Source organism: Gopherus flavomarginatus, chromosome 3 (assembly GCF_025201925.1).
Source record: "Gopherus flavomarginatus isolate rGopFla2 chromosome 3, rGopFla2.mat.asm, whole genome shotgun sequence".
Taxonomy (NCBI): domain Eukaryota; kingdom Metazoa; phylum Chordata; order Testudines; family Testudinidae; genus Gopherus; species Gopherus flavomarginatus.
In genome coordinates, this window is record NC_066619.1 from 215,151,456 (window position 1) to 215,178,398 (window position 26,943).

At 40.0% G+C, this 26,943-nt stretch overlaps 1 protein-coding gene across 4 annotated transcripts in view; it reads left to right on the top strand.

Moving 5' to 3' along the window:
- The window catches only part of GALNTL6 (polypeptide N-acetylgalactosaminyltransferase like 6), a 980,583-nt gene extending 972,359 nt beyond the window's left edge, over nt 1–8,224 (top strand). For all 4 annotated transcript variants that reach the window (XM_050945337.1, XM_050945338.1, XM_050945339.1 and 1 more), the window contains exons 12-13: nt 2,827–2,976; nt 8,003–8,224. In XM_050945337.1, coding sequence (XP_050801294.1) covers nt 2,827–2,976; nt 8,003–8,170 — 318 coding nt within the window. In that variant the 3' untranslated portion in view covers nt 8,171–8,224. The remainder of the gene's footprint in view (nt 1–2,826; nt 2,977–8,002) is intronic.
- Nucleotides 8,225–26,943: the final 18,719 nt, after the last annotated feature.

Sequence of the window (26,943 nt, forward strand, 5' to 3'; positions counted from 1 at the left end):
AGCAATTGTTTGGCAAGGGATGAGTGTGGTCCTGAGAAGGAGCACAGAGAGAGAGCTCCCTGTGGCATAGAATTGACTGGAGGGGAACATTTGGAAATTGTGAATCAGGAAACTGCCTGTTTGTTCCTATCGTGTTCAAGGAAATAGAGTATGTTCTTTGTAAATAAACAGGGCTGATTTCTATCATCCATTTCTCCTCCTAATGAAAACAATCCTGCAAGCCCCAAAAATTGGCTAACGGTGTGAGCCAAAGGGGCAACAGCATCAAATTATGAGGAAAGTAACAAGTGGAGTGTCATGGAGCTCATCACTGGGACTGTTACCATGTAATATCTTCACACATTAGCTGGAGGATAAAATACCAGACTTGATATCAAACTAAGCAGAATTCCCAGGACAGTGGAGGATAGACTGAAATCACAAAATGATGAGCCAGTGTAAAGTGATGAGAATGAAAGAGTGGAACTGTCTCTGTAAATACAGGATTTTAATATTTGTTTTGGAGCAGTTGCTCCTCTCTCCAATCTAATTTTCTCCTTTTCTGGGAAGTTCTAAGAGGGAGTTCCAGTCCCTGCTGAGTTTGCTTTTATTATGCAACACCAGGGAGAGGCAGCACTTCCAGAAAGAAGAGTAGATATTGTTTCAAAAGGGAACAATTTGAGAAGACAAAGGAAAAAAAAAACCCAGATAGTCTGGAGGTTTAAGGTCCATTATTGCTCAGACCACTAGGGCTGGGAATGAAAGCTGTATATTAGAAAATGAGAATTCTCAGGTTTCAGACAGGATATGGTGCACAATATTTATCTCTATCAGTCTCTAAGCTATCATCTAGAGAAATCATGCAATAATTGAAATGGAGGGAGATGAGGACACAAGCTGGTAACTTGAGTATTAATGCATTCTGTATGGCAGCAGTTCTCAAGGTCCATAGATCACCAGGGTCTGTAGCGCCCTTCCTGCTGGTATGCTGAATGACATATTTTGAGAATTAAGCAGTGAGAGATTAGAAAATGGCCCATGAGAGGCTCTGTCTCTTACAAAATAGTCAACAGAATGAGAGAGTTTCAGAACCTTTGTTCTACACCATTCAGAAGCTGGGATTCCCAGCTTTGCATTAATGTCTACCATTGGTTATTTTGAGCCTCAGGCCTGTAACTTGGCTTGCAGACTAACAGTGATAATTTTTTTTAAGGCTTATACTTTTTTGAAGCAGCAGCCTTGCTTCCGCAGTGCCAAATCCTGCTTCTCTCATTGCTGATGACTTATAAAGGTACCGCAGCAGGGGGTATGGGAGTCATTGTTCAAGAAGCACAAAGAAACGGAGAAAGTGACTTAACCTTTTCAAAGCAAGGATTGGTTTAAAAACCATGTTAAAGCTGTTCACAGTCCTTTACTGTAGATAAATGTAAAACAATACTCTGAGGAAAGGTGGAAATAATAAGCACAGCACGGGGCCAAACAAGGCAAATGTTGGCTAGAGAGCCTGTAATGCAGGAACAAATAAGGAATGACAGCAGATAACAAAGAGAACATGAGCTCACAATGAGATGCAGTGGGGTGGAGGGGGAGCAAATATTGTTCTGATATGTTCTGTACATATAGTGGGATTGCCTGCAGGCCAAGGGAGGTAATAATTCCTCTCTATGCCATCTCTATACAGCCACACTTGGAGCACAGTGCATCATTTGCAACACTTCATTTTAAACAGAGCATAACTTTCAGAAAGAATTCAGAGGATGACTAGAACAATGAAAGGGTTAAAATACGCACCCTAAGACAGAGGTACTCAGGGCCAAGTTCTGATCATCTTGACTGCAATGGCCTGGATTTACATAGGTATAACTGAGACTACCTGGAAATCGACAGCTATTCAAAGAGCTAAGAGTTGGCACCATAAAATATACCAGTTTTCAAATGAAATCTGCTAAGGAGATAGTACAGTACTGAAGAACTAATACCAATATATTAAACTTAAAACTTGTGACCTGTATTACACACTGTCTCACATGAAAGGAAAATGCCAGATCTTTAAATCTGATGTTGTCAGGTCTGTCTCCTGCATCTTACGAATGAAAGTTTTGTGGTGCTGCGCAGTAACCTCAGGCAGCTGATGTCTGATTGAGCAGAATACTGTTACTGACTGTAAACCTCCAGAATCTCTCTCAGAACCACATGAAGAAGGGCTTTAATGATTTGCATGTAGATCACAAGTTGTAGAGGAGGGAGGTGGATAGAACTTAATGTCTGGCTTGGGAAAGTGGGGGCAAAAGAGAGGAAATGATATTATACCATATAAATAAAAGAAACTGTAGGTTAAACATGACAAAAATTCGGCAGGGGAATGATCTGTCTATGTAACTGACTGAGATACTACCCCAATGATTTCTAAGTGAAGGTCAGAAAAATGCTGTGCGTGAGGCTAAGCTAGGATGATCTTCTGAACTCCCTGACTATTTTGCACCTGTGTTGTCAATGATTCTATGAAATGCTGCCTACGTATGAGATTCCAAAGGTTTACTAATTTCTTCTGTCAGTAACTAGAACTCTCCCCCTCTTCTTAGAACTGGGAGAATAACTAATATTCGTGTAATCTGAATTTTTCTTTTTCTGCCAAGAACTAGCAGTTGTTCCATACTGATGTTTGTTCTGCAGTGGTGTTAATGCACACATTTAACCAACAGAACTTTGAATCACTATATCATCAACTGGTGCCTAATTAATCCTTTTCCTTGATATGCAAAGGAAGGACATATACACTGGTTTGGTTTTTGTTTTTAAATGTCTTTCAAACAGCCATATATTATCATCTTGCCTGGTTTTTTGTAGCTCTTTACCTTTGGTTGGAGAGAAGACATCCGCCCCGGGGAACCTCTTCACACCAGAAAATTCTGCTTCGATGCCGTTTCGCACAGTAGCCCTGTCACACTGTATGACTGTCATGGCATGAAGGGTAACCAGCACTGGAGCTATAGGAAGGTTTGAGTCACCTTGGGTCATTTTCAGATATTCATATTATCTTGATCTGTACTGAATTTGGAGAACAATGTGTTTGTCCAGTCAAAAGACATTAGTTTTAAAAACTATTATGGTTTATTCCAGTTTAGCTTAAATGAGAATCTCTGTAGAGCATGTTTCTTTTAATATGTAGTAGGCATTTATGCACATTATGTACATTTGCAGCTACTTAGGGTAAAGTAAAATTAATACAGATTTGATCCAACACAGAGTGAGCCCCTTATTCCTTGAAAGATGCTTTACCATTTTGACACTTTAAGACGTGTATCATTTTAACAAAGGCACCATAGAGAATATTTTTATTCTGTGTGACAGCAGCAAGAAATGCTGCTCATGAGTTAAATATTAATATTTTACTATACTTTAAAGAGTATTTGGCAGATAAATCTCACACACAAAAATTAACATTCAAAGCATTGTTGTAAGCCCACAAAAGAGAGGGAGTTTACAAATCAAGGGTAAGCAGTTTAGGTGTCCCTTTGATCTGCTGTTTCAACCCATTTTTATAAAGCACTAAAAATATGTGGTCATGAGCAAACTGTGTTCAGAGCAAACAGTGCCATAGTAATACTAACAGTATTTCAAATAAGATTATTAACAAATTACTGACTTTGATTAACCCTTTCATTGTTGTAATCTGTGCAGTTTTCTTTGAAATGCTGAGGGATTCCTTCCCACCCGTCGATCACCTGCACATAACCACCATCCCCTGTGCTCCCAGATTTACTCAAACTGAGCATAAGGGCAAGGATTTGGATTTTACTATACATATCTCAGTAGCACTTTCTAGTTTCAGATGATGTATTCTAGTAAACTGAACTATAACCATTAGAAATAGTTTAGCTACTGACATTTTCCTCAGGTGTCTAGTTATTGACCTTCGCCATTTAATCCAGTATTTACATTGCAAGCAGAGATGTGCCAAAGGGTTTTCCAGAAATGTGATATCTTTGAAACTGAGGTAGCATCTGTAATCCGGCTACATTATCTGAACCAGCTCCTCAGCTGGTGTAAATCAGAAGAGCACCACTGAAGTCAGTGGAGCTATGCCAATGTACACCAGCTGAATATCTCATTTTGTACCCCTATAATAATTCTTTCCTGCTTCAGATCCACTTCTAATTTACCTTTTTGCCTATCCAAGCTGCTAAAAAGAAGCTTTAACAACTTTAACACTTCATTAGTGCTTGGTGTACCAGTTACATGTGACAAAATGCAGCTCTGGAGCTGTCTTCTGTACCTGGTTCATCACTTTTGATGTGGACAGACTCCAGTAGACAGCCAATGAAATAGTATCACTTTCAAAAACATTATAGTATATGTCCCTTTAAGTCCCCTGTACTGCTTTGTTTTTGTTATCTAGAGGGATGAGATCTCATAAAAATTCTCAGAACAAGCCAAATGTTTACATCTGAATTAGAAATTCCTTGAAAATGTTTTTTATGATGAAAGTGCTGACAATCTTAACCATAATACAAACTTGGTGGCAGTCTATCTTCTTAATTGCCATAGCTGCACAAGTGCCTCTGGTTTGGCTACATAACTTCAAAACAAGGATCTGCTGACATTGCAAAACTAATGGTTAAATATATTCCCCTTGCTCAGGTCTAAGCTGATTTCTCAGCTGAGCTTGACTGTGTATTAAATAGTTTTTGATTGCCTCACATCAGATATAGGTCAGATCTACACTAGAAACTTTTGCCAATGTAAGTGTACCAGCAAAACCCCTCCTAATGTAGATGCAAGTTATACCAGCAAAAAGTGCTTACACTAGTTTCCCGAAGGAATAAGCTAGACCACCAAAAGCACTTCTATGCTGGTATAACTGTATCTGCACTAGGGCTTCTGCTGGCATGTAAATATCTCCAAAGAAGCAAACCTCTAACCAATGTTACTATGCTGGCAAATGTTCCGAACATAGGTCTGGCTGTACATTTTTTACAAGTGTCTATTAATTTTAAACTAATGGTGCAAAAGTATTCATAAGAATAATAGACTATAGGTAGGCAACAAACAGCCCCCTTTCATAAACAAAGACCACATCTGTTACTCTGCTCCACCTCATGCCTACCCACCCCTACACCTTCTTAGTGATCACATGGAATTCTTATTTTTAATTCTTCTCATGTCACGTAAAGTACTCTAGTTTTTGTCATTAATCTTATAAAATGCTCAGAAGAAGCACATTTTGCCATGTTTCCATATTAGCCAATCCCTTTCATTTTCCATTTCTCCCAGTAAAGGGACCTGCCCTCAATTTTTATTTTAGCATCACTACAGATGGTTTGAGTCTGATAAAGCATGATTCAATTTATCCACTCTAACTCTTTTATTGCCATTTGTAGAGCTTCTATGAGTATCTAAGTAGGGACGGATTTAGTAGATTTAAAAAAAACAAAGCCAGTTGTGAAAGACCAATTTAATTATACTATAATTTTACTCTAAGGGTAGTGATTAGGAAAGATGCTAGATTTACAACATCAGAAACTAAAGTTCTCTATCCAGAAAGCAGGTACAAAGAGCATTTTGCTCAACTGCCTGACAGAGGCGCAGGGACAAACTGTCAGAGAAATTCTCTCACCATGTACATTAGGCCCTCAGCTTCTTCTCTGATACTGTTAATGGGTGTATCATTCTTATGGAGGTTTTTATCATGAGGACACCTGTCTGGGAGAAACTGTGCTGAGACTCCCACCTCCTGTTAAATAAACTACTGCAGACATCCAAGGATAATGACTTTCAGTCACTACTGACCTTGGCTGTAGTTAAAGAAGAAGTGAAAGGTAATGAGACATCGAACCAATTACTTGAGCAGTCCAGGGCTGCTAGTATGTCCATTATCTTATGGAAAAGGTTTTCTTTCTAAAATAATATTCAGACTTGCCCACATGCAGAGAAAAAAATCTCATTTCTCTTCCCTGACAGAACTGAAATCTACAGGAGGATTTCTTGTGGCTTTTTATGCTGGCTGTGAAGGACGATTTATGCCTATGTCTCTCTGGCTCCAAGTGGAAAATTATGCTTTACAGCACAAACTACTGCTACCCCTTATGGTCCTGATTCCATTTCCATTGAAATCCATGACCCAGTAATAATTAAACCTTAGGCCAGAGAAAACTAGAGATGAGAATGGATAAATGTTTGTTAAGAAACCAAGAAGTTTTTCAGAGTAATAAAAAAACTGTTCTTAAAGGGATACTATCTGCTTTCTAATTACAAAAACTTGTAAAAGGAAAGCAGCAACCTAATGAATCCAAAAATTTGCACTACAGGTACTAATCCAGAAGTGCACAGGCTTTCTTTGGGAAGGCAGCAGTGCTCTTGAATAGCACATTTCTCCTGCTGGAACAGTTTGTTTTCTGCTTGTGTACAACCAGGGTATTTCAGTTTCCAAGGATCCTGATGTCTCAAAGCACAGAGGACCAGACTCTGGTTGGCCCTTGTGCAAAAGGTTAGGAAGGATGTAAGAAGTCTTCCACTCCCTAGACGCCAGAGCAGGGGCCAGTTACAGTCACAGTCACAGCACTCTCCTGGGTGCAGGGACTTCTTGGCACTAGCACTAGCTGCCACAGAGAAGGCAAGGAGGGGCAATCTCCACACCCTTTAGCCCTTACCGCTAGAGCTGGTCAGCCACAAAAAGAAGGGCACACCTGCACAAGGGTGTCTCATGTTCTCATTGGGCAGCATGGCTCTGCACCCGTCCCTCCTTAGGGCACTACTTTAATAGCACAGCCTAGCCCTGAAAGACCGAGATTCTTGCAAACTGAAATATTCTGCCAGCTCACACAAATGGAATGGACAGGCAGAGGTGAGGAAAGCAAGGGTAGGAGCCTGCATATGAGTGATCCAGATAAAGCCTATGGTCCAATTTAGCCCTGTCAGCAGTGACAGAGTTGTATTCAGCTGCCAGCTTTGGGAAGTGATGATATGTGAGGTGAGAAGCCTCAAAAAGGCCAGAAGAACAGAACTGGGACTTGCACTTTTGAATTTGGTCTGTCTGTTGCAGGTAAGGAAAATAGAAATAGGTCAGACTAAATTACAGGAACCTTTTCTTGTTTGTCTCTTACTCTCTTTCTCGCCTTCTACTCTGTGGCTGTGCAAATGTTCACATCCTGGATTAGTATCAAATGTTGGCAGGGTCATGCCTGGCACAGAGGGGGAAAACCTGGATATGTTTACTAGGGATTATCTGAAATGTTATTTCAACAGCTAGAGTAAGTGTATTGTACAGCCATCGGAAACTTTTCAGCTGTCTAATCACCCACACACACCACACAAAATCCAAATACATTAGAACTTTCCAACCCTCAAATATTAGCACCCAGTGGATATTTTCTTCCTTACCTAAGATTCAAATTCAACGTTAGTCTTCAGTGTTCTCTAACAAGTGATGCAGCTGGAATTTATACAGATGTAAATCAAACTGTATGGGACTGTGCTTGCATTATTTTACAGTGCAGTCCTGATTTTACCAAACTCCAGCTAACCAAAACTCCCAGTTAATAATAAATATCCATTTTTGTTTTCTAAGCACTTAACAAATATTAATACTAACAAAACTTCCATAAGGCAGGGAAGCAAATATTATCATCTCCTTTTTACAAGTGGGGAAAGTGAGGGAGAGCATTTAAGTGACTTGTCCAACCAATGCCACATGGAGTCTGTGTCAGATGTATACAGAAAGCACATCAGACTTTTCTAAGAGTCTCATGAAGCTGGAAAGATAGGAAACTAGATCACTGCTTATTGCCATTTGTCTCTGTGCTTTTATTCTCTAAGATAAGACAAACGCTTTTTGTCCTAAGAAATCACTCAGCTATCTATATCTCCCCAATAATAGCTTTGTTTTTCACTCCAGATTATTGCTCAGAGAATATCTACAGAAAACTAAATAATCTCAACTAGGGTTGTGTTTATCCAAGTTCTAGCAAATGAGAACACTTTTAATCACTTGGCATTTACTACTTAATTCTATTTTTTCTCATAGGACAAAACTATGTTCCATCCGGTAAGCAACAGCTGTATAGATTGCAACCCAGCTGAGAAGAAGATTTTCATGAACAGATGTGATCCTTTATCTGAAACTCAGCAGTGGATTTTTGAACATATTAATATGACTGTTTTAGAAAAATTTAACGGCAAGGCCAGTTCCTAGGGAAAAATACAGATTACATACAGATTGCAAACTACATTTTGGCCAGCATCTGGGTCGAAGGAGTCAGGAATTAAATTTCCTAGATCCAGCAAGTCTTTTCTGAGGATTAATCAAATACCATGGCAAAGGCCAATGGGCTGTCATTGTGGATGTACAGTATCTGAAGAACTTGGCTGAGAGCCTCACCAGATGCTGCTGAGAACTTCAGGCTGACAATTCCCTTGCTGGCCAAGGGAAAACTTATTTAAAAAACTTTTCAAAACATTCTGAGTTAATAAATTGAAACAAAATTCTAGAGTTTCTCAGGTCAAATCCTGCTGTAGTGAGTAGTTATGAATGGATGCTATTGGAGTGGGTATATGGTGTGCATGACTGCTATGGGAATCTGCAGAAATCACAGGTTAAGAACTAACCCACACTGACGGAATGCTAACAGTCCCCCAGCACTCCAGACAAACTATATGATCTGGTGTCATTCTTTTAATAAAGGTTAGGTTAAGCAGAATTAACCCCCAGATTGCTGATGATGATTTTAAACACTTCCCCATTACATTCCTTTCATTACCAAAATAGGAATGGTAGAAATATAAGGGTTTAGAATTATGTTGTAATGAAGCATGAAATAGACTTCTAAGGTTTCAAAAGTCCCATTTCTCCTCAGCATTTGGGAAAAAAAAAGTCCATCAAAGCAATTAAATCAGATTTCCATATATGATACAACCTACCTAACACTCATCAACTATGATTCAAATCCAGCCTTCATTTAGATTAAAGGCCAAAAGATTAACAAGGCTACCAAATCTTTAAGTCATTCAATAGCAGGTATATGCACCAATAATAGCAGCACAATGCGAGGTTTGCAGAAAAGATTTCCCCTGGAAATCTATATTTACTTTTCCAGTATTTTTATTAAAACTAACATTGCTTTAAATCAAATCAAAATATTCAGAGACATAAGAGGCATCATGAGTGACAGGCTAATTATTTATTGGAAGTCATAGAGAATTATAGCCAAATAAGCACTGGTACACTGGCATCAGCTAAAAAGTGTTGGCTCCCTGCAGTGCAGCTTACAAGATCCTGCAGGAATTATAAGAGTTTTAGGGAGAGGGGGTGTTTTTGTTTTTTTGCAAGGAAGTGGGGAGTCCTGTAAAACTAGTTAGCTCTTTTGCAGAGAACTTGATGAAATCATTTTAAAAACCGTGACTGTGCCACAGTTTTCAGCTAAGGCATTGTAAATTTCTGGATGGGACAGTTAGGAAATGAAAATCAAGTATAAAATTCAAAAAAGTTCAGTATTTTCACCTTTTTAGTAGCATAAACAAAACTATCCAACCCACCACAGAATTTTCTTGCACTGATTATCGTTGTGGCATACAGTGTCCATCAGCTCTTACATATTTTTGGCATGGTCGGGGGAGAGTTAGTGGGTTAAAAATTTGTTTTGAGAGGCCTGTTCTTCCTCAGTGGAAATCAGTGAGTACCAATGTGGGCCATAGTAGAGAGTTCTGGAATTTCTAAAATTAAGAGCACATTTTAATGGCCTAGTTTTACTTGAAACCTGAACCAACAGATAAAAGCAAAGTGAATGCAGACATTAAAGCCTACAAGAGATGGCTGTAATAGCACTTTCAAAAATATGTATGAAATTAATCTGAAAACTTTGCATTATGTTGCTAGAAATGTGGCCATCTAACCAAAATGTTCATATTTAAACTGTCAGTTGAAGGTGATTTTGTTTTGTTTATTGCTCTTTCAGCTGTATCTGTAATGATGACTGTTATCCACACTTGTGTGCTGTTTGTGACTATAGCTTCCAAACCTTAGGTCACAGGCACATTTTAGGAGGAGCATGTCAAATCTGGAGCCTTCAGGATGTATGTCCTGAAAAATCAATTGTATGAATTACAACTGTATGTTGGAGAATTGCAGCAAGTGAGTAAAGATCTATTTCAAATATTCAAGGAGCAATCTGTCTGTAGAGTTAAACTATTCCCATTATGTCTTTAAATATGTTACTGTTCAGACTTAATTTGAGACTCACTACATTGCAGCATAGAAGACAAGACCCCAGATTTTGACCTTAGGGTCTCTTACACCTGAGCCCAGGAGAGGTTGGTGTTAATCTGAGTTTTCATCAGAAAGGGGTTTGGGGTTTTTGGTTTTTTTTAATATAGCTACCTGTAGTTAGACCCTGACTGGTCATTACAGACTGTCAGCCCTCTCAGCTGCAGGACTCATAGCACAATTTATTTGCATCTTGAGCATGAGGAAAGAGGATTTGAAAATAGAAGAAAAATTGATGTCTAAAGCGTAAATGTGAAAATGAAATTCCCAGGATATCTGTTTGGACTTGCCCCAAACTCTCAAAGCCATGGTATCAATAGTGTATGTCTGAGGTAAAAGGGTCAAAGGAGAACTGCTCTAATGCTCCAGCACACCTGGCTAAACAATGCATTGCACAGCTTATAGCATTCAGTATATGAATGTATCCTAAACATCTGATGTTTAAAATATTTAAAGGGCACTAGACTGCTGTTTTGGCAAAGAAATTCTATGCCTCTTCCAGGTGCTCAGTATTGTTCTGGCTCTAAACCAGTGATTCCCAAACTTGTTCTGCCACTTGTGCAGGGAAAGCCCCTGGCAGGCCAGGCCAGTTTGTTTACCTGCCTCGTTTACCTGCCGCGTCCGCAGGTTCGGCCGATCGCGGCTCCCAATGGCCACGGTTTGCTGCTCCAGGCCACTTCTTCACCAAAAAGCTTAAGTTAGGCATAAATTGTCATCTGCAGCTGAGAGATTTTGAGGCATGAAGTTAAACTGAGAGTCAAATCCTGCTTTGAATACCTAGAAAAGCCTTCCATGGATCTCAACAGAGTTCCATGGTGATTTTATGTGTAGAAATTCTACAAATCTTCCCACAGCCATATCCCCTCCACCACCACCACCACCCGAAAAACCTGCACAGCTCAAAAGGCAGAATGAAAAATAAATTCTGCGTCCTTTATTGCATGCAGAGAATCTGCTGAGTTGTTCAGCATCAGCCTGTCTCTCTCCAAAATGGCAGATTTTGGTCCTTTGAGAACTCCCACTAAACATGTAATTTAATTTTTTTTAAATCTGATCAAATGTTTCATTTCTCTATATCTTATACAAAATTCTTAAAAAGCACTATTTTGAGTTAGTTCTACATATAATGAGTTTCAGTGGAGTTATGCCAGTTTACACCAACTGATGAACTGTCCCTACATTTTTTCTGTTTCTAAAAACATAGGGGTTTGGGAGGAGAGATTCTATTTACATGGTTATGAAAATAAAATCTTTATTTTATAAGAGTTCGTCAGCTCCTGCTGTTAATTCTTCACTTTAAGGTTATTAGATCTATTTGTGACATCAAAAGTAATTGCTGCAGAAGTTATAATGTAACAAAGGAATAGAACCTTAACTAAAGAAAGTGTAGTAAGCAACAGGTCCACCTAAAACTCTTAAGAAAGCAAGGTCTTGTTTTCATGCAAATATTTCAAGTCATAAAATAACAAAGGTAGGGTAGGAGGCAAAATAAAGTCATGTCAGCACAGCTATTTCTAAACAGAATTATTTTCAAATGTTTCCAGGAGGCATCAGCAGCTCTTTAATCTGTCAGAATGATTGACATGTCAGAGAAGTAATCTTGCTGAAAAAGTCCTGACGTTGTGACAAGATTTCACTTCTTATTAGCAGTGATTTGATTTCAGGAAGGTCAGGTTGTTTTGAGACAATGCTTTCAGCAATCCCACTCTGATACAATGAGTAAGGGTGTTCAATAGCATAACGTAATGCGTATTTCTATATCTGAATAAGGTCAGTTTATAGCCAAAATGCTCCTTAAATATTGAAATAAATGTTTAGTCTTCAGAACTGTTCATCATGATAAAGAGATCTCAGTTTAAAAGAAAATGGGCATGCATTTCTTAACCCAGTATGTGCTTACATTCCATTGACCTAAGTGAAATTCTGGGGCCATGGAAAACTAGTAGCAAAAGGTCCAAACTAGCTCAGTGAAATGAATTTAGTGGTCTCAGTCCTTTTCACAAAGGACAGGTGTTCCCATCACAGCTGATGCCAGTTTGCATTCTTGTTGGCAGTCTCAGCAGAAGCTGAAGACTAAAAAAGATGGAGACTTCATTACGCTTTCATCTTAGCCAGTTAGATCAGGGTTGAGGCATGTTAGCAGGGCAGTATTAGGAGGTTTGCACAGCTACTACCACCCATGCTATACTTCTGTCATCCAGCATTTTATGTGAACATGCAAAATCCGCATTAGATCAGAAAATTAAAAAGAAAAAATATATATTTTAATGTCAGTCAAGGTGGCTATATAAACCCCGTCATAGCCTTCAAACTGAAAAACTGACCTGAGGCAATTTGGTGATGGTACTAGACATATACAGCTCATGAACTGCTCACAAAGTAGAGGTTGACTAGGACTGAACTAGGAAACCTGACTTACCTAGCTGGCCCACAAATCTGTGCTGTATCTGTTGGTTCAAAGAGCACAAGAACCCCAGAATTGGTTTTGTACATCATTTTTGAGAGCTCATCTTCCCTGAAACAAAGAATGAGCTTCCATAAATGATCTCACAGTATAAGCCAATGAGGAGTTGCAATAATATTTAAGGTAGTGGCTGCTGGTGGAGATGCAGGTTTAACAGGAAGAATACCTGGCACCTCTGCACAGAGCAGTCAAAGGTTCATGAGACTTCTAGTTCCCAAACAGAAGTCCTCACCTGGAAAAACTTTGAATGACTAAGTAATATGGCTACCTTAGTTGTTCTACCCTATGCAGTATTTTCTAATTACAAGTTGTACTCTGGATCTGAATCAGAGTTTGGTACCTCTGTAGCTGATGGCATTATTTATAACCAACTCTGTCCTCCTTGTAACTGTCATAGAGGAGTATTTGTAACCTTATGGTTTTACCTCTGAGAGTGTTCTGTGTGCACAATACCCAAGAAAATGATTTAAGCAAGAAAAAGCAACTTTGTCATTCAAAATGTTAAATTGAATACTAACGAACTTTTAGCTGGAGATAAATTGAAAAACATTTCAGGTGTTTCCCAAATTCTGTATTGTTCAGAGGACACTGTTGAAGGTGTATATTTTGGCACTACTTTCATACAGTAAGCTTGCCAGGCATCAATAATACCAGTACTATCACCCAGTGAAGTGAAACTTCCCAATATTATGTGGCAGCGCTCTGCATGCTGATTGGCTGACAGTGTGATTTTAATAGAGAAAGTATCTCCTTCCATGGATGGTGCTTGAACGAAGAGCTTTCTGCCATGATGGTTAGGTATGTCAGAGACCTTTGGTGACATCTGTCTAGCTACCTTAGATAGTTATATTTATTATTTGTACTTGGCATCTCCCTGTGCAGATAAGAAAATAGTTCTTGCCCCAAAGAGCTTACAATCTAATTTCAAACAATGATGGAATGAAGACAATAGAATGAGGGTACTGAAGAAAGGACAGGCTAAAGCACTAGGACTATGTGGTGATTCAGCAATGGTATGTGCAGAGCACAGTGAAACAGGTTTTTTTTCAATTATGTACATAAATGTGTTTAATGATTAACTAATTGTAGGCATCCTGGTAGAAGTGAATCTTTTGGGGGGGGGGAGGAACGAGGAGAAGTAAAATGGCCTTGTGAACTGAGCCAAGGATGTTCCATGTGTTGCAAGTGACATGGGAAAAGGGCACAGTGATGGTTGTTAGAGAAGCAGAGACAGACTGGGTACTGAGGCTGGCATAATGGGGGGGAGGTGTGATGAGTCAGTGTTAGATAAGTGATGCCAGTATCTAAGAGACATTTGCAATTGGATGCAAAACTTGGTTCTCAGTAACCTCAGTCCTATTCCTGAACCTTTTTTTAAAAATTTGAGCCCATGACTCCCCAGCTTGAAAGAATCAGACAGACAGACAGACAAATGTCCAGTCTGTCTGCTTCTGAACCCTGGGCATCCCCATTTGTACAATACAATATTAGATACAATTTGCCTTGAAATCCCAAATAACACTAAAACTAAAATAAAACAATGGTCTGGGCTACAAGAGAGAGCAGAGATCTGCTAGGTCTATGATTCATTCAGTAAAAAATTCCTAGAGCATGTTTTCTTTTTGGTTTTTTTTAGAAAAACATCCAAACAATTAAAAAATTGTCAGTGATGGAGAATCCACCAAGGCCCTTGGTAAACTGTTCCAGTGGTAAATTATTCTCACTATTAAAAATTTATATGTTATTTCCAGTCTGAATATGGCTAACTTCAACTTCCAGCCACTGGATCATGTTGTAACTTTTTCTGCTAGACTGAAGAGTCCATTATTAAATAATTGTTCCCCATCTGGGCACTTATGGACTGTAATCGAGTCAACCCATAACCTTGTCTTTGTTAAACTAAATAGCTTGAGCTCTTTGAGCCTATTACACTAAGGCAGGTTTTCTAATCCTTTAATCATTCTTGTGGCTCTTCTCTGAACCCTCTGCAATTTATCAACATCCTTCTTCAATTGTGGGCACCAGAAATGGACAGAGTCTTCCAGAAGCAGTTACATCAGTGCCAAATACAGAGGTAAAATAACCTCTCTACTTGTACTTGAGATTCCCCTATTTATGCATCCCAGGATTGCACCCTTTTGGCCACAGCATTGCACTGAGAGCTCATGTTCAGCTGATTATCCTCAACAAGCTCCATATCTTTTCAGAGTCGCTGCTTCCCAGGATAGAATCTCCCATCATGTAAGTATGGTCTATAATCTTTGTTCCTAGATGTATAGATTTACATTTAGCCCTATTAAAAGACATAGTTTCCTTGCATCTAGTTTACCAAATGATCCAGATTGCTCTGGATCAGTGACCTGTCCTCTTCATTATCTACCATTCCCCCATTTTTTGTCATCTGCAAATTTTATCAGTGATTATTTTAAGTTTTCTTCCAGCTCCAGAATAAACATTTTCACTAGTGTATGGCCAAGAACCAGTCTCAGTGGGACCCCACTATAAACACACCCATTTGATGATGATTCCATGTTTACAGTTACACATTTTGACACTATCCACAAGCCAGCTTTTAATCCATTTAAAGTGACACATGTTAATTTTATATCCTTCTAGGTTTTTAATAAAAAAATTCACGCAATACCAAGTCAAATGCTTTATAGAAGTCTCTTATATCAACTCTATTACCTTTATCAACTAAACCTGTAATATCATGGGAAAAAAATACCTAGTTAATTTGACAGGATGTATTTTTCTATAAACCCATGTTAATTGGCATTAATTATATTTATCAATCAAGTTCTGTATTTGCTACTCCACTATCTTGCCCAGGATCGATTATTAGTTTGCCCAGGCCTGTAATTTCCTGGGCCATCCTGTTTACCCTTCTTAAAAATACTGACATAACATTAGCTTTCTTCCAGTCTTCTGGAATGTCCTCATATTCCAAGACTTACTGAAAATCAACACTAATGGTCCAGCAAGCTCCTTAGCAAGCTCTTTTAAAACTCTTGGAAGCAAGTTATTTAAAGTGGCTGATTTTAAAATGTCTAACTTTTAGTAGCTGCTATTTAACATCTTCCTGAGATACGAGTAGAATTGAGTTTTATCATAAAATATGACTACATCATCTGTTTTTCTCAAACACAGAACAGAAATATTTATTACACACAATAATGCCTTTTCTGCATTACTGCTAATTCTTATATTTCCATCTTGTAATGGACAAATTTCAAATATCCTGAAAAATCTCCTCCTTATTGTCCTTAACTCTGCTGTTCATTAATCTCTCTTTGTGTCCCTTTGTTTCCCTTATCAATTTTCTACAATTCCTAGCTTCTGATTTATATTCAACAATATCTACTTCTCCTTTCTTCCATTTGTTATGTATTTTTATTTTTTTATAGATGCCTTCACTTCCTCTCTAACCAGATGAGTTTGTAACCAATATGGTTTTCTTCCTCAATTGTGGGATTGTGGCTTTTGGGGCATCAAGTAACGAGTTCTTAGACAATTCCCAATCATCACTCACATTTTTCTGATTAAATTCTTCCCAGCTGATGTGGCTCATAATTATTTTCAGCTTTGTGAAATTGCTCCTTTTAAAGCACCAAGTATCTCTCTCTCATTGGCCTAGACTTTATAAATATGATCAAGTCATGATCACTTGTACCTAAGTTACCATTAATTTTTAGTTCTGTGATCAGTTTCTCTTTATCCTTCAAGAAGAAGTCTTGTATAGAATTTCTCTGTGTTGGGTGAAACACTTTTTTGAGTTTGAAATTTGTTAGCTATAATATTTAGAAATTCCAAGGATATTTTACTACTGGCAGCATGAAATCTCCAGCATATGTCCCTCAAATTGAAGTCCATCATAATCTTGCAGCTTTTTCCCCTTATACATTATACATAGGCTAACCTTTGAAATATAGGGAGAAGGACCTCCCTTTATTTCAAAGCTCAACCACTGGAAACTTGGGTGCTTATTCATGTCAAACCTTCTATAACTAGTCCATCACTAATCTGTAGGAACAGATAGGTAACCAGTATTTTTCAACAGGTTCATTTTTAGAATGATGAGAGCAATTGTAGAGTCCAAAATACACTACTGACAAAATGTATCAAAAGTAAAACTAAAGTGGTGATTTGTTGGGTGACCAAGCCAGCACTGAGTTTTGACTTTGTGGGTATGTGTTGCAAATCAAATAGACTAAAGCAGGACACTGGGCTCAACGCTCTCATCTCAACTTAAAATAAAAGGTTTATCTCTGAAAGCAGTTTGCATCGCAGGCTTTTCTAGATGGAGAAAAAACAGTACCCATGCGTTATAGGAGCCGCCAATCCAGATCACTACCAAGTAGCACTGCCACTTGCTATCCAGGGGCAAGATTGTGCAAGTTTCTCTCTAGGCATTCGCTTTAGCCCTTTAAAAATCAGCTGGTGTTTTCATCCCCAGTCTTCCTTCTCCAGCATCAAAACTTCCAGCATTTGCACTCTAGATATTCCGTCCCCCACCCCCAACTATTCTCTTTTGTTTTTTTCCTTATTTCCTGCTTTGCCTTTGCCTTCTTTGTCTCCCAGCCTTCACCCTTCCTGCTTGCCAGGAACTATGGTCCCCCATCTTCCTTCTCTTAACAGGATAAAGGAAAGTTTCTTCAGGGTAATACGACTAAAGTCACTTTGATCTCTCTCTGATTGGATCAGCGTCTGGCAGCTTGCCATCAGCTTCATGGACCACAAGCCTATGCCCACAGGGGAACTTAACATGGTGCCACTTGCTGCACTAACCAGTAACCCACCACAGCAGTTGAGCTCAGGGCTCCCATCCTTCAAACTCAATCTTTCTGCAGAGTCTGTCTCTGACAGAGAAAAAGTTCCCAGCCTAGCAGGACAGGTATCATTATATCTTCACTGAGGGAGGGCAAAGATTTCATAGACCCAGCACCATCTAGCAGCAGATATTCCATGTGCTCTTGCCTCCATAAAATACAGTTACATTCTGAAAAGGGACTGTATGTTTAAAAAAAAAAGCATCTTAACAGGTCTGCTTATGTGTATTCAGAGTCATATCTGCTTAATTTGGTGACAAAATTAACCTTGCAGAGTCAACAGAGTTATGAGAGACTGAGTTGGATGCTTTTCCATCTTGTGTATTATAAACAGAATTGTATTAAATTCCAATAAGACACACCTGTGAAAATATGTTGAAGTGTTATATAAGTGTAACTGAAGTGACTATGTATAACGCAATGAAGAGTGTGTTATAAGTACCACTCTGTGCTGATCTTCAGAGGATAGGAATCTGTCACAACCCCACTTATAGCTCCTTAGCTCAAGATGTAGCTGCTCGTGATTTTAGTTCTGGATGTCCCACGTTGTCTGCCAAGATGGTGGCTGTCGCAGATGCACAGGAAAAAAAGAACTCAGCTTGACTCCCAGAACTCAAGCTGAATTTGCAGAGCTGGCAGCTAAAATCACTGGAATACAGCCAACAGAGAACTTCACAATGCCATTTCTACAAAGTCTTTTATGTCTAACTGCCCTACATGAACGGAAGCTTTGTCCACTGAAAGAACTCATATGATGTCCAAAAAAGAAAGATTCCCCACAGTAGGTTAAGAGGTCTCTCAGATCTCACAGACTAATTTCAAGGACTGACCTCCAAGATCTTGGTTTCTTGCCTTCTTACCGTGTAACTCTCCAAGTCATAGCTAGGTATCTCCACAAAGGTCCAGTTCTCTGTCTGTACCTGCCAAGGTAGTCTTTATAACTGAGAGGTTGGCAGAGTTTAATTGGGATTCTTTTGGCTATTCCCTAATATTATAGAGATTCTCTTCACATCCAATAAAGCTTTGACCATCTGAACTTATTGATCAGTGTGGGGAGTTTTCTTCCAGGAGTTCACGTCCATGGGTTTCTATCCTCTCAAAACTTTTATAAATTCCTTTTATTATTTCCTTTAGGATGGGTTCATCTTTGGACTGATACATTTCCATCTGGATACAAACGTCAGCCCTCAAAGCTCTATTCTTAACCAGATATCTGGATAATTTGCAATCCCATTCCTTAATTACTTAAAGTAATCTAGCACCTCCACTGAATTTACCAGGCATCTAGTGACAAAATGGAGCCTTGGTGTAGGGTTTAAAGCCCTCTTTGAACCTCTGAAAGCTTCATTTACTTTCTTACAATCAAAATGACCTACGTAATAGCCATCTCCTCTTCCAGACATATCAGTGAAGTAGACACACTTTCCTGCAAGGATCCTTTTCTTCCATTCTTCTAGGACTGTACACCACACTACTCCTGAGTGTACCCACAAGGTTTGCTATTTCACATCACCCAAAACCGATATTCTCTGGAGATTTAAGTATCCAATTGACTTTTAAAAGGAGAGGAGATACCTTGAGAGAAATTTACATATTCCTACTCCAGTCAGCAAGTAGGCAATGCTAGCCACTGGCAATCTACATTGATTATGACCAATTAACAGGTAAGACAAAGTTATCCAATTCCATGGGAGTTGACAGTACAATAAATGATTACTGTATTTTGTTAAATCTTTCTGAAATTATGGGAATGTTATTTTTCAGGTGTGTGCATTTAAGGTGGTATATACACTGGACTCTGACCAATAATATATACTTTATAATGAATAAAATGTAAGCATACATTCTGTGCTGACTAGACTGAAATAGTTGGCTTAGATCTTAATTAATCATGGCTGTAGAAGCTTTGATAAACTTAATGCATTAAAAAAACATTTCAGTGTCAACCCTAAAGGATTTACAGAGAGCACATGCCTGTAAATTACTAGACTGTAATGCAGATCTTGAAATATAGAATAAAAATTGTTCACTTGTCCCTGTGTTTTATATTCAATTGTATTAAGTTATGGGACACAAAAGGAAAAGATGGTTAAAGTACTGTCTCCAAAAAATTACCTTGATTTGAATTAATAAATACCTCTCAGAAATCACAGTATTTATTTTTTCAATTGGCCTTGTATACATTGCTACAGAGGTTCTCACAACAAAATTTCTGGTGGCCTCGGAGTATGGCCATCAACTATTGCTGGTGGCCGCACTGACAATTTTTCCTAAAATACTTAATTAACTTTAGGAAAAACAAATAAATATGCACATATACACATCCAAATAATTGTAATTTATTCATGTAGGGACGTTTTCAGATTCAGTAATAAAAATAATTTACAGTTCTCTTTTCTTTACTGGACCTAAACAGAACAGAAACACAAATAAGGTGCTTTGCATGTTCCTGTCTTTTTTTGTTGTTGTTTCTTTTGCTTTTTTGGCTGCACTTTTTTTCCCCCCTAAGACTTGCTAGATCAGGGATGGGCAAACTATAGCCTAGGGGCTACATCCGGCCCTTCAGACGTTTTAATCCAGCCCTCGAGCTCCCGCCACGGAGCAGAGTCTGGGGCTTGTTGCGCTCCAGCTGGGGCGCAGGGTCGGGGACTTGTCCTGCTCCAGCGAGGTCGGGGATTTGCCCTGCCCTGCGTGGCCTCCAGAAGCAGCAGCATGTTCCCGCTCCAGCTCCTATGCATAAGACTAGCCAGAGGGCTCCACACCCCACCCCAAATGCTACCCCCACAGCTCCCATTGGCCAGGAACCACAGCCAATGGGAGCAGCAGGGGCAGCACCAGTGGATAGGGCAGGGCCCAGAGGTGCCTGGCCGCATGTCTGTGTAGGAGGGGGAATGTGCCATTGCTTCCAGGAGCTGTGTGAGGTAAGTGCTGCCCAGAGCCTGCACCTCGACCTCCTCCCATGCCCCAACCCCCCTGCCCCAGTCCTGATCCCCCTTCCACCCTCTGAACCTCTCAGTCCCAGCCTGGAGCACCCTCCTGCACCCCCAAACCTCCAGCCCCACCCCAGAGCCTGTTCCCCCAGCAAGAGCCATCACCCCCTCCTGCACCCCAACCCCCAATTTCATGAGCATTCATGGCCTGCCATACAATGTCAATACCCAGATGTGGCCTTTGGGCCAAAATGTTTGCCCTTGCCTGTGCTAGACGGTAAGTAAGTCTTCTGCTGTGAAAAGTGATACACCTCTACCCCACTATAATGTGGCTCGATGTAACATGAATTCAGACATAATGCAGCAAAGCAGCGCTTCGGGAGGGGCAGGGCTGCACACTCTGGCAGATCAAAGCAAGTTCGATATGAGGCAGTTTTACCTATAACATGGTAAGATTTTTTGGCTCCCGAGGACAGCGTTATATAGGGTAGAGGTCTATTGATATAGACTCCTAGACATTAAGGTCAGAAGGGACCATTATGATCATTTAATCTGACCTCCTGCACAATGCAGGCCACAGAATCTTGCCCATCCACTTCTATAAGAAACCCCTAACCTATGTCTGAGTTATTGAAATCTTCAAATTGTGGTTTGAAGACCTCAAGCTGCAGAGAATCCTCCAGCAAGTGACCCATGCCTCATGCTGCAGAGGAAGGCGAAAAACCACCTGGACTTCTGCCAATCTGCCCTGGAAGAAAATTCCTTCCCGACCCCAAATATAGCAATCAGTTAAACCCTGAGCATGTGGGCAAGACTCACCTGCCAGCACCCAGGAAAGAATTCTCTGTGATAACTCAGATCCCATCCCATCTAACATCCCATCACAGACCACTGGGCATACTTACCTGCCAATAATCAAAGATCAGTTGCCAAAATTAGGCTATCCCATCATACCATCCCTTCCATAAACTTATCAAGCTTAGTCTTAAAGCCAGATATGTCTTTTGCCCCCACTACTCCCCTTGGAAGGCTGTTCCAGAACTTCACTCCTCTAATGGTTAGAAACCTTCATCTAATTTCAAGTCTGAACTTCCTAGTGTCCAGTTTGTACCCATTTGTTCTTGTGTCCACATTGGTACTAAGCTTAAATAATTCCTCTCCTTCCCTAATATTAATCCCTCTGATATATTTATAAAGAGCAATCATATCCCCTCTCAACCTTCTTTTGGTTAGGCTAAACAAGCCAAGCTCTTTCAGTCTCCTTTCATAAGATAGGTTTTCCATTCCTCAGATCATCCTAGTAGCCCATCTCTGAACCTGTTCCAGTTTGAATTCATCTTTCTTAAACATGGGAGACCAGAACTGCACACAGTATTCCAGATGAGGTCTCACCAGTGCCTTATATAACAGTACTAACACCTCCTTATCTTTCCTGAAATACCTTGCCTGATGCATCCTAAAACCACATTAGTTTTTTTAACGGCCATATCACATTGGCGGCTCATAGTCATCCTGTGATCAACCAATACTCCGAGGTCCTTCTCCTCCTCTGTTACTTCCAACTGATGTGTCCTCAATTTATAACTAAAATTCTTATCATTAATCGCTAAATGCATAACCTTGCACTTTTCACTATTAAATTTCATCCTATTACTATTACTCCAGTTAACAAGGTCATCCAGATCTTCCTGTATGATATCCCGGTCCTTCTCTGTGTTAGCAATACCTCCCAGCTTTGTGTCATCCGCAAACTTTATTATCACATTCCCGCTTTTTGTGCCAAGGTCAGTAATAAAAAGGTTAAATAAGATTGGTCCCAAAACTGATCCCTGAGGAACTCCACTAGTAATCTCCTTCCAGCCTGACAATTCACCCTTCAGTACGACCCGTTGTCGTGTCTCCTTTAACCAGTTCCTTATCCACCTTTCAATTTTCATATTGATCCCCATCTTTTCCAATTTAACTAATAATTCCCCATGTGGAACCGTGTCAAATGCCTTACTAAAATCGAGGTAAATTAGGTCCACTGCATTTCCTTTGTCTAAATAATCTGTTACCTTCTCAAAGGAGGAGATCAGGTTGGTTTGGCACAATCTACCTTTTGTAAAACCATGTTGTAATTTGTCCCAATTACCATTGACCTCAATGTCCTTAATTACTTTCTCCTTCAAAAATTTTTCCAAAACCTTGCATACTACAGATGTCAAACTAACAGGCCTATAGTTACTCGGATCACTGTTTTTCCCCTTTCTTAAAAATAGGAACTATGTTAGCAATTCTCCAGTCATATGGTACAACCCCCAAGTTTACTGATTCATTAAAAATTCTTGCTAATGGGCTTGCAATTTCATGTGCCAGTTCCTTTAATATTCTTGGATGAAGATTATCTGGGCCCTCCAATTTTGTCCCATTAAGCTGTTTGAGTTTGGCTTCTACCTCAGATGTGGTAATAGCTATCTCCATATCCTCATTCCCATTTGTCATCCTTCCATTATCCCTAAGCTCCTCATTAGCCTTATTAAAGACTGAGGCAAAGTATTTATTTAGATATTGGGCCATGCCTAGGTTATCCTTAACCTCCATTCCATCCTCAGTGTTTAGCGGTCCCACTTCTTCTTTCTTTGTTTTCTTCTTATTTATATAGCTATAGAACCTTTTACTATTGGTTTTAATTCCCTTTGCAAGGTCCAACTCTACATGGCTTTTAGCCTCTCTCACTTCATCCCTACATGTTCTTACCTCAATAAGGTAGCTTTCTTTGCTAATCCTGCCCATCTTCCACTCCTTGTAGGCTTTCTGCTTTTTCTTAATCATCTCTCTGAGATGCTTGCTCATCCAGCTTGGTCTACAATTCCTGCCTATGGTTTTTTTCCCCTTTCTTGGGATGCAGGCTTCTGATAGTTTCTGCAGCTTTGACCTGAAGTAATTCCTGGCCTCCTCCGCCTTTAGGTCCACAAGTTCTTCAGTCCAATCCACTTCCCTAACTAATTTCCTTAATTCTTTAAAGTTAGCCCTTTTGAAATCAAACACTCTAGTCCCAGATCTGTTTTTGTTTATCCTTCCATCTAGTTTGAACTGAATTAGCTCATGATCACTCGAACCAAGGTTGTCCCCCACAACCATTTCTTCTATGAGGTCCTCACAACTCACCAAAACCAAATCTAAAATGGCATCCCTTATTGTTGGTTCTTCAACTACTTGGTGAAGAAATCCATCAGCTATCACATCCAGAAAAATCTGAGCCCTATTATTGTTACTAGCACTTGTCCTCCAGTCTATATCTGGGAAGTTAAAGTCTCCCATGATCACACAATTCCCATTAGTGTTTACTTCTATTAAAAACATTGAAGAGGTCTCTATCCATATCCAGATCCCGGTGGTCTGTAGTGCTTGGGGTGTGCTATCTCGGGAGGCTCTAGTAGCTTTCTTTCCCAGTGTGATTTTTGCCCAGACAGATTCTGTCTTATCCATTCCATCACTTCTTATTTCTTTACAGTTAACCTCATCATTGATATACAATGCTACTCCACCACCTTTGCCTTTATTTCTATCTTTCCTAAACAGCACATAGCCTTCAATACCTGTATTCCAGTCATGACTACTATTCCACCATGTTTCTGTTATCCCTATAATATCCAGTTTCATTTCCTGCACCAGTAGCTCTAGTTCCTCCATTTTGTTACCTAGGCTCCTCGCATTAGTATACGGACATCTTAATTTTTGCCGTTTGGCTTCACTGACATTCTTTACCCAATTAGGCATAGACATTCTACCACCAGCATCACGTATTAGACTGGTATCTACATTACCCTTCCTCCTTATGTCAATTCTTCTGCCCACGGCTGCATCCTCTCTTACTTTTTCTTCCCTCTCAATGTTAAATTCCGGCATGGAGATTACCTGGACATCTCCCAACCATCTCCCCCAAATTCCTAGTTTAAAGCTCTCTTAAATCAGTTGGGTGAGCCTCCATCCTAGAAGTCTATTTCCCGCCTTACTCAGGTGAAGTCCATCCCGAGAGAACAGTCTTCTGTCCATGAATGCTTCTCAGTGGCCGTACATCCCAAAGCCCCCCTCATAGCACCACTGCCTGAGCCATCTGTTGATCGCCATAATCTTGTCACACCTTTGTTGCCCTTCTCTAGGAATCCCACTGAAGATCACCTGAGCCTCTATTTCCTTAAGCGTCTTCCCCAGTCTGGCATAGTCTCCCTTGATACGTTCCAGTGAGAATCTAGCCATATCATTCGTTCCCACGTGAAGGACAATCAATGGAGTCTTTCCCGCCCCCCTTAGGATCCTTTTCAGCCTCAGGTCCAAATCCTGTATCTTAGCACCCGGCAGACAGCACACCCTTCTGTTCTCCGGATCAGCTCTAGTTACAGGCCTGTCTATTCTTCTCAGTAAGGAGTCTCCAATCACGTAGACCTGCCTTTTCCTGGTGACAGTGTGATTCGCCGGTCTATCCCCTGCTCCCACTGGCTGCAAGTCCTCTCGATTCCTCTTCACCCTTGCACTCCTCTGCAACCCTTCCTGTATCCTCCTAGGGCTCATATTTGGTGTTGTCTCCATTGACTTTTCTCCTCTTCCTGTAGGACTAGCAGCTCTTCTCTTTTTCCTTGCCCTCTCACCTTCAGCGACCACCTGCTGTGCCCCTTCTGTTAATATCACTTTTCGCAGCAGACTTACTCAACCCTGGCAAGCCCTGACACAAATTAAGCCCTGGATAGGGAGGTGGGCAGGGAGGCAGTGGGGCCCAGCAAAGCCTGGAACTGGAGCCTGGAACCTGTGGCCGAAGCCTGCCTCCCCTACCCCGGGAAAGTGGTGAATTCACCAGCTGCCTGCACCTCCAGCGTTTGTGTTTCCAGAAGGAGGCAGGGCCCAACCCCTGCTGTAGGCTCTGAAAGAGGGACCACTGCTTTGTGCACCCTCATCACATCCCAGATGGCTGTGACCACAAAAAAGGGCTCTGGTGGCCACATGCAGCCACCGTGGCCGCATTTGAGAAACTATACTAGAATTACCTGCTCTGTCAAGTTTTTCATGAGTAAGCAGGTATAACAGTTATATGGCTTCACAGGATTTCATAACTGTTTGAGGTTCCACACACCATGACCCCATGGGCTTTGTGATCATCAACAGGGACAAAACTCAGAATCTTCTGCTCCAAAAAACACAAGCCTCTAAAAGCCACTAAAATAGAATCTGTTAGCTATGGCAATGTTAGGACTGATATCCTCAATGGCTCAGCCACTAGAATGAGATATCGACATACACACTTCAGTATATCTGACATTTTATAGAGGGCAGTTGTATATATTCACACTAGCCCACACATTATAAAGTAGAAGAAAGGAGCTGAAAATGATAGCAGGGGTCTGATTCTCATCCAGTAATGGTGTCACACCTATGTATATTCTCTGTGAAAGCTGAGACAGGCTCTGTAGGTGAATTCCTGGCCCTTCTGAAGTCAATGGCAAAGCTCCCATTGATTTCAACAGAGCTGGAATTTTACCCAGTGTTTTTATTATTTTTGCTTGACTGAGCTTTTTAAGTACATCAGAGATGATTCTTGTCATATCCTTACTTCATTAGTTGGGTTGGAACATGCTTATTCAACCCCATTCAACTGAAGATGAATAAAAAACAGAAATCACCTCAATAGACAGTAAATAGTTCCAACTTCTATCTATAAAATAGAAAATGTATCCATTTTGTTGATAATAGAATTTTTTGCCTACTGAACCAATCTGAACATGCAATGCAGTAATTGATAGCTCATGCTGTATAGATGACAATAGTCAATCGTCTTTTCAAGGTATTTTTTGCTAAGGTATTTCATTTTCTTTCAGGCAAGCAAGGAATGATATTTTGTTTCTTTACCATTTTTTATTCTTTTATATGTATATCCTCACACACATTTCACTTGCACAGAGCTGTGGTTAAAAAAATATTCTAAATAAATTAGTATCTGACATTCCACCGAAGTCAGTGGAGTTTCACCAGGAATTAATTTGGCACATTTGTTTTGGGTAGCATTTGTTTATTGCAGGACTCTTCTGAATCTTTAATGAAGCAAGCTTTGGTTTTCAAGCCCTTTAAAAATAATAGGTGACAAGAACGACTACGAGCGCCCATTAAAATAACTGATTGCCTCTTCTCGACCAGGTACAAAAGGTGCCTGTAATCAAAACTCAACTAAAAATATTAGCAACCAGCTAAGGAGGAAAAAATTATCTTAATTGTCATTTTAGCCAATCCAATAACTGCGTTATCGGGGCCTAAGCCTTTAGGCAGTTCAATTGTGTAGTGCTTAACAAATATCCCTGAATCACTGCTTTAAACGAAGAGAATTCCTGAATAACAAGACAGCTGCAAAAATTAGTCCTGGATCCCAAAGGAGACTGGAGTTGTTAAGATCAGAGGAGGTATGCTTGGCACGAGAACAACGGGCAACAGAGGACAGTTATTTTTAAAATAACA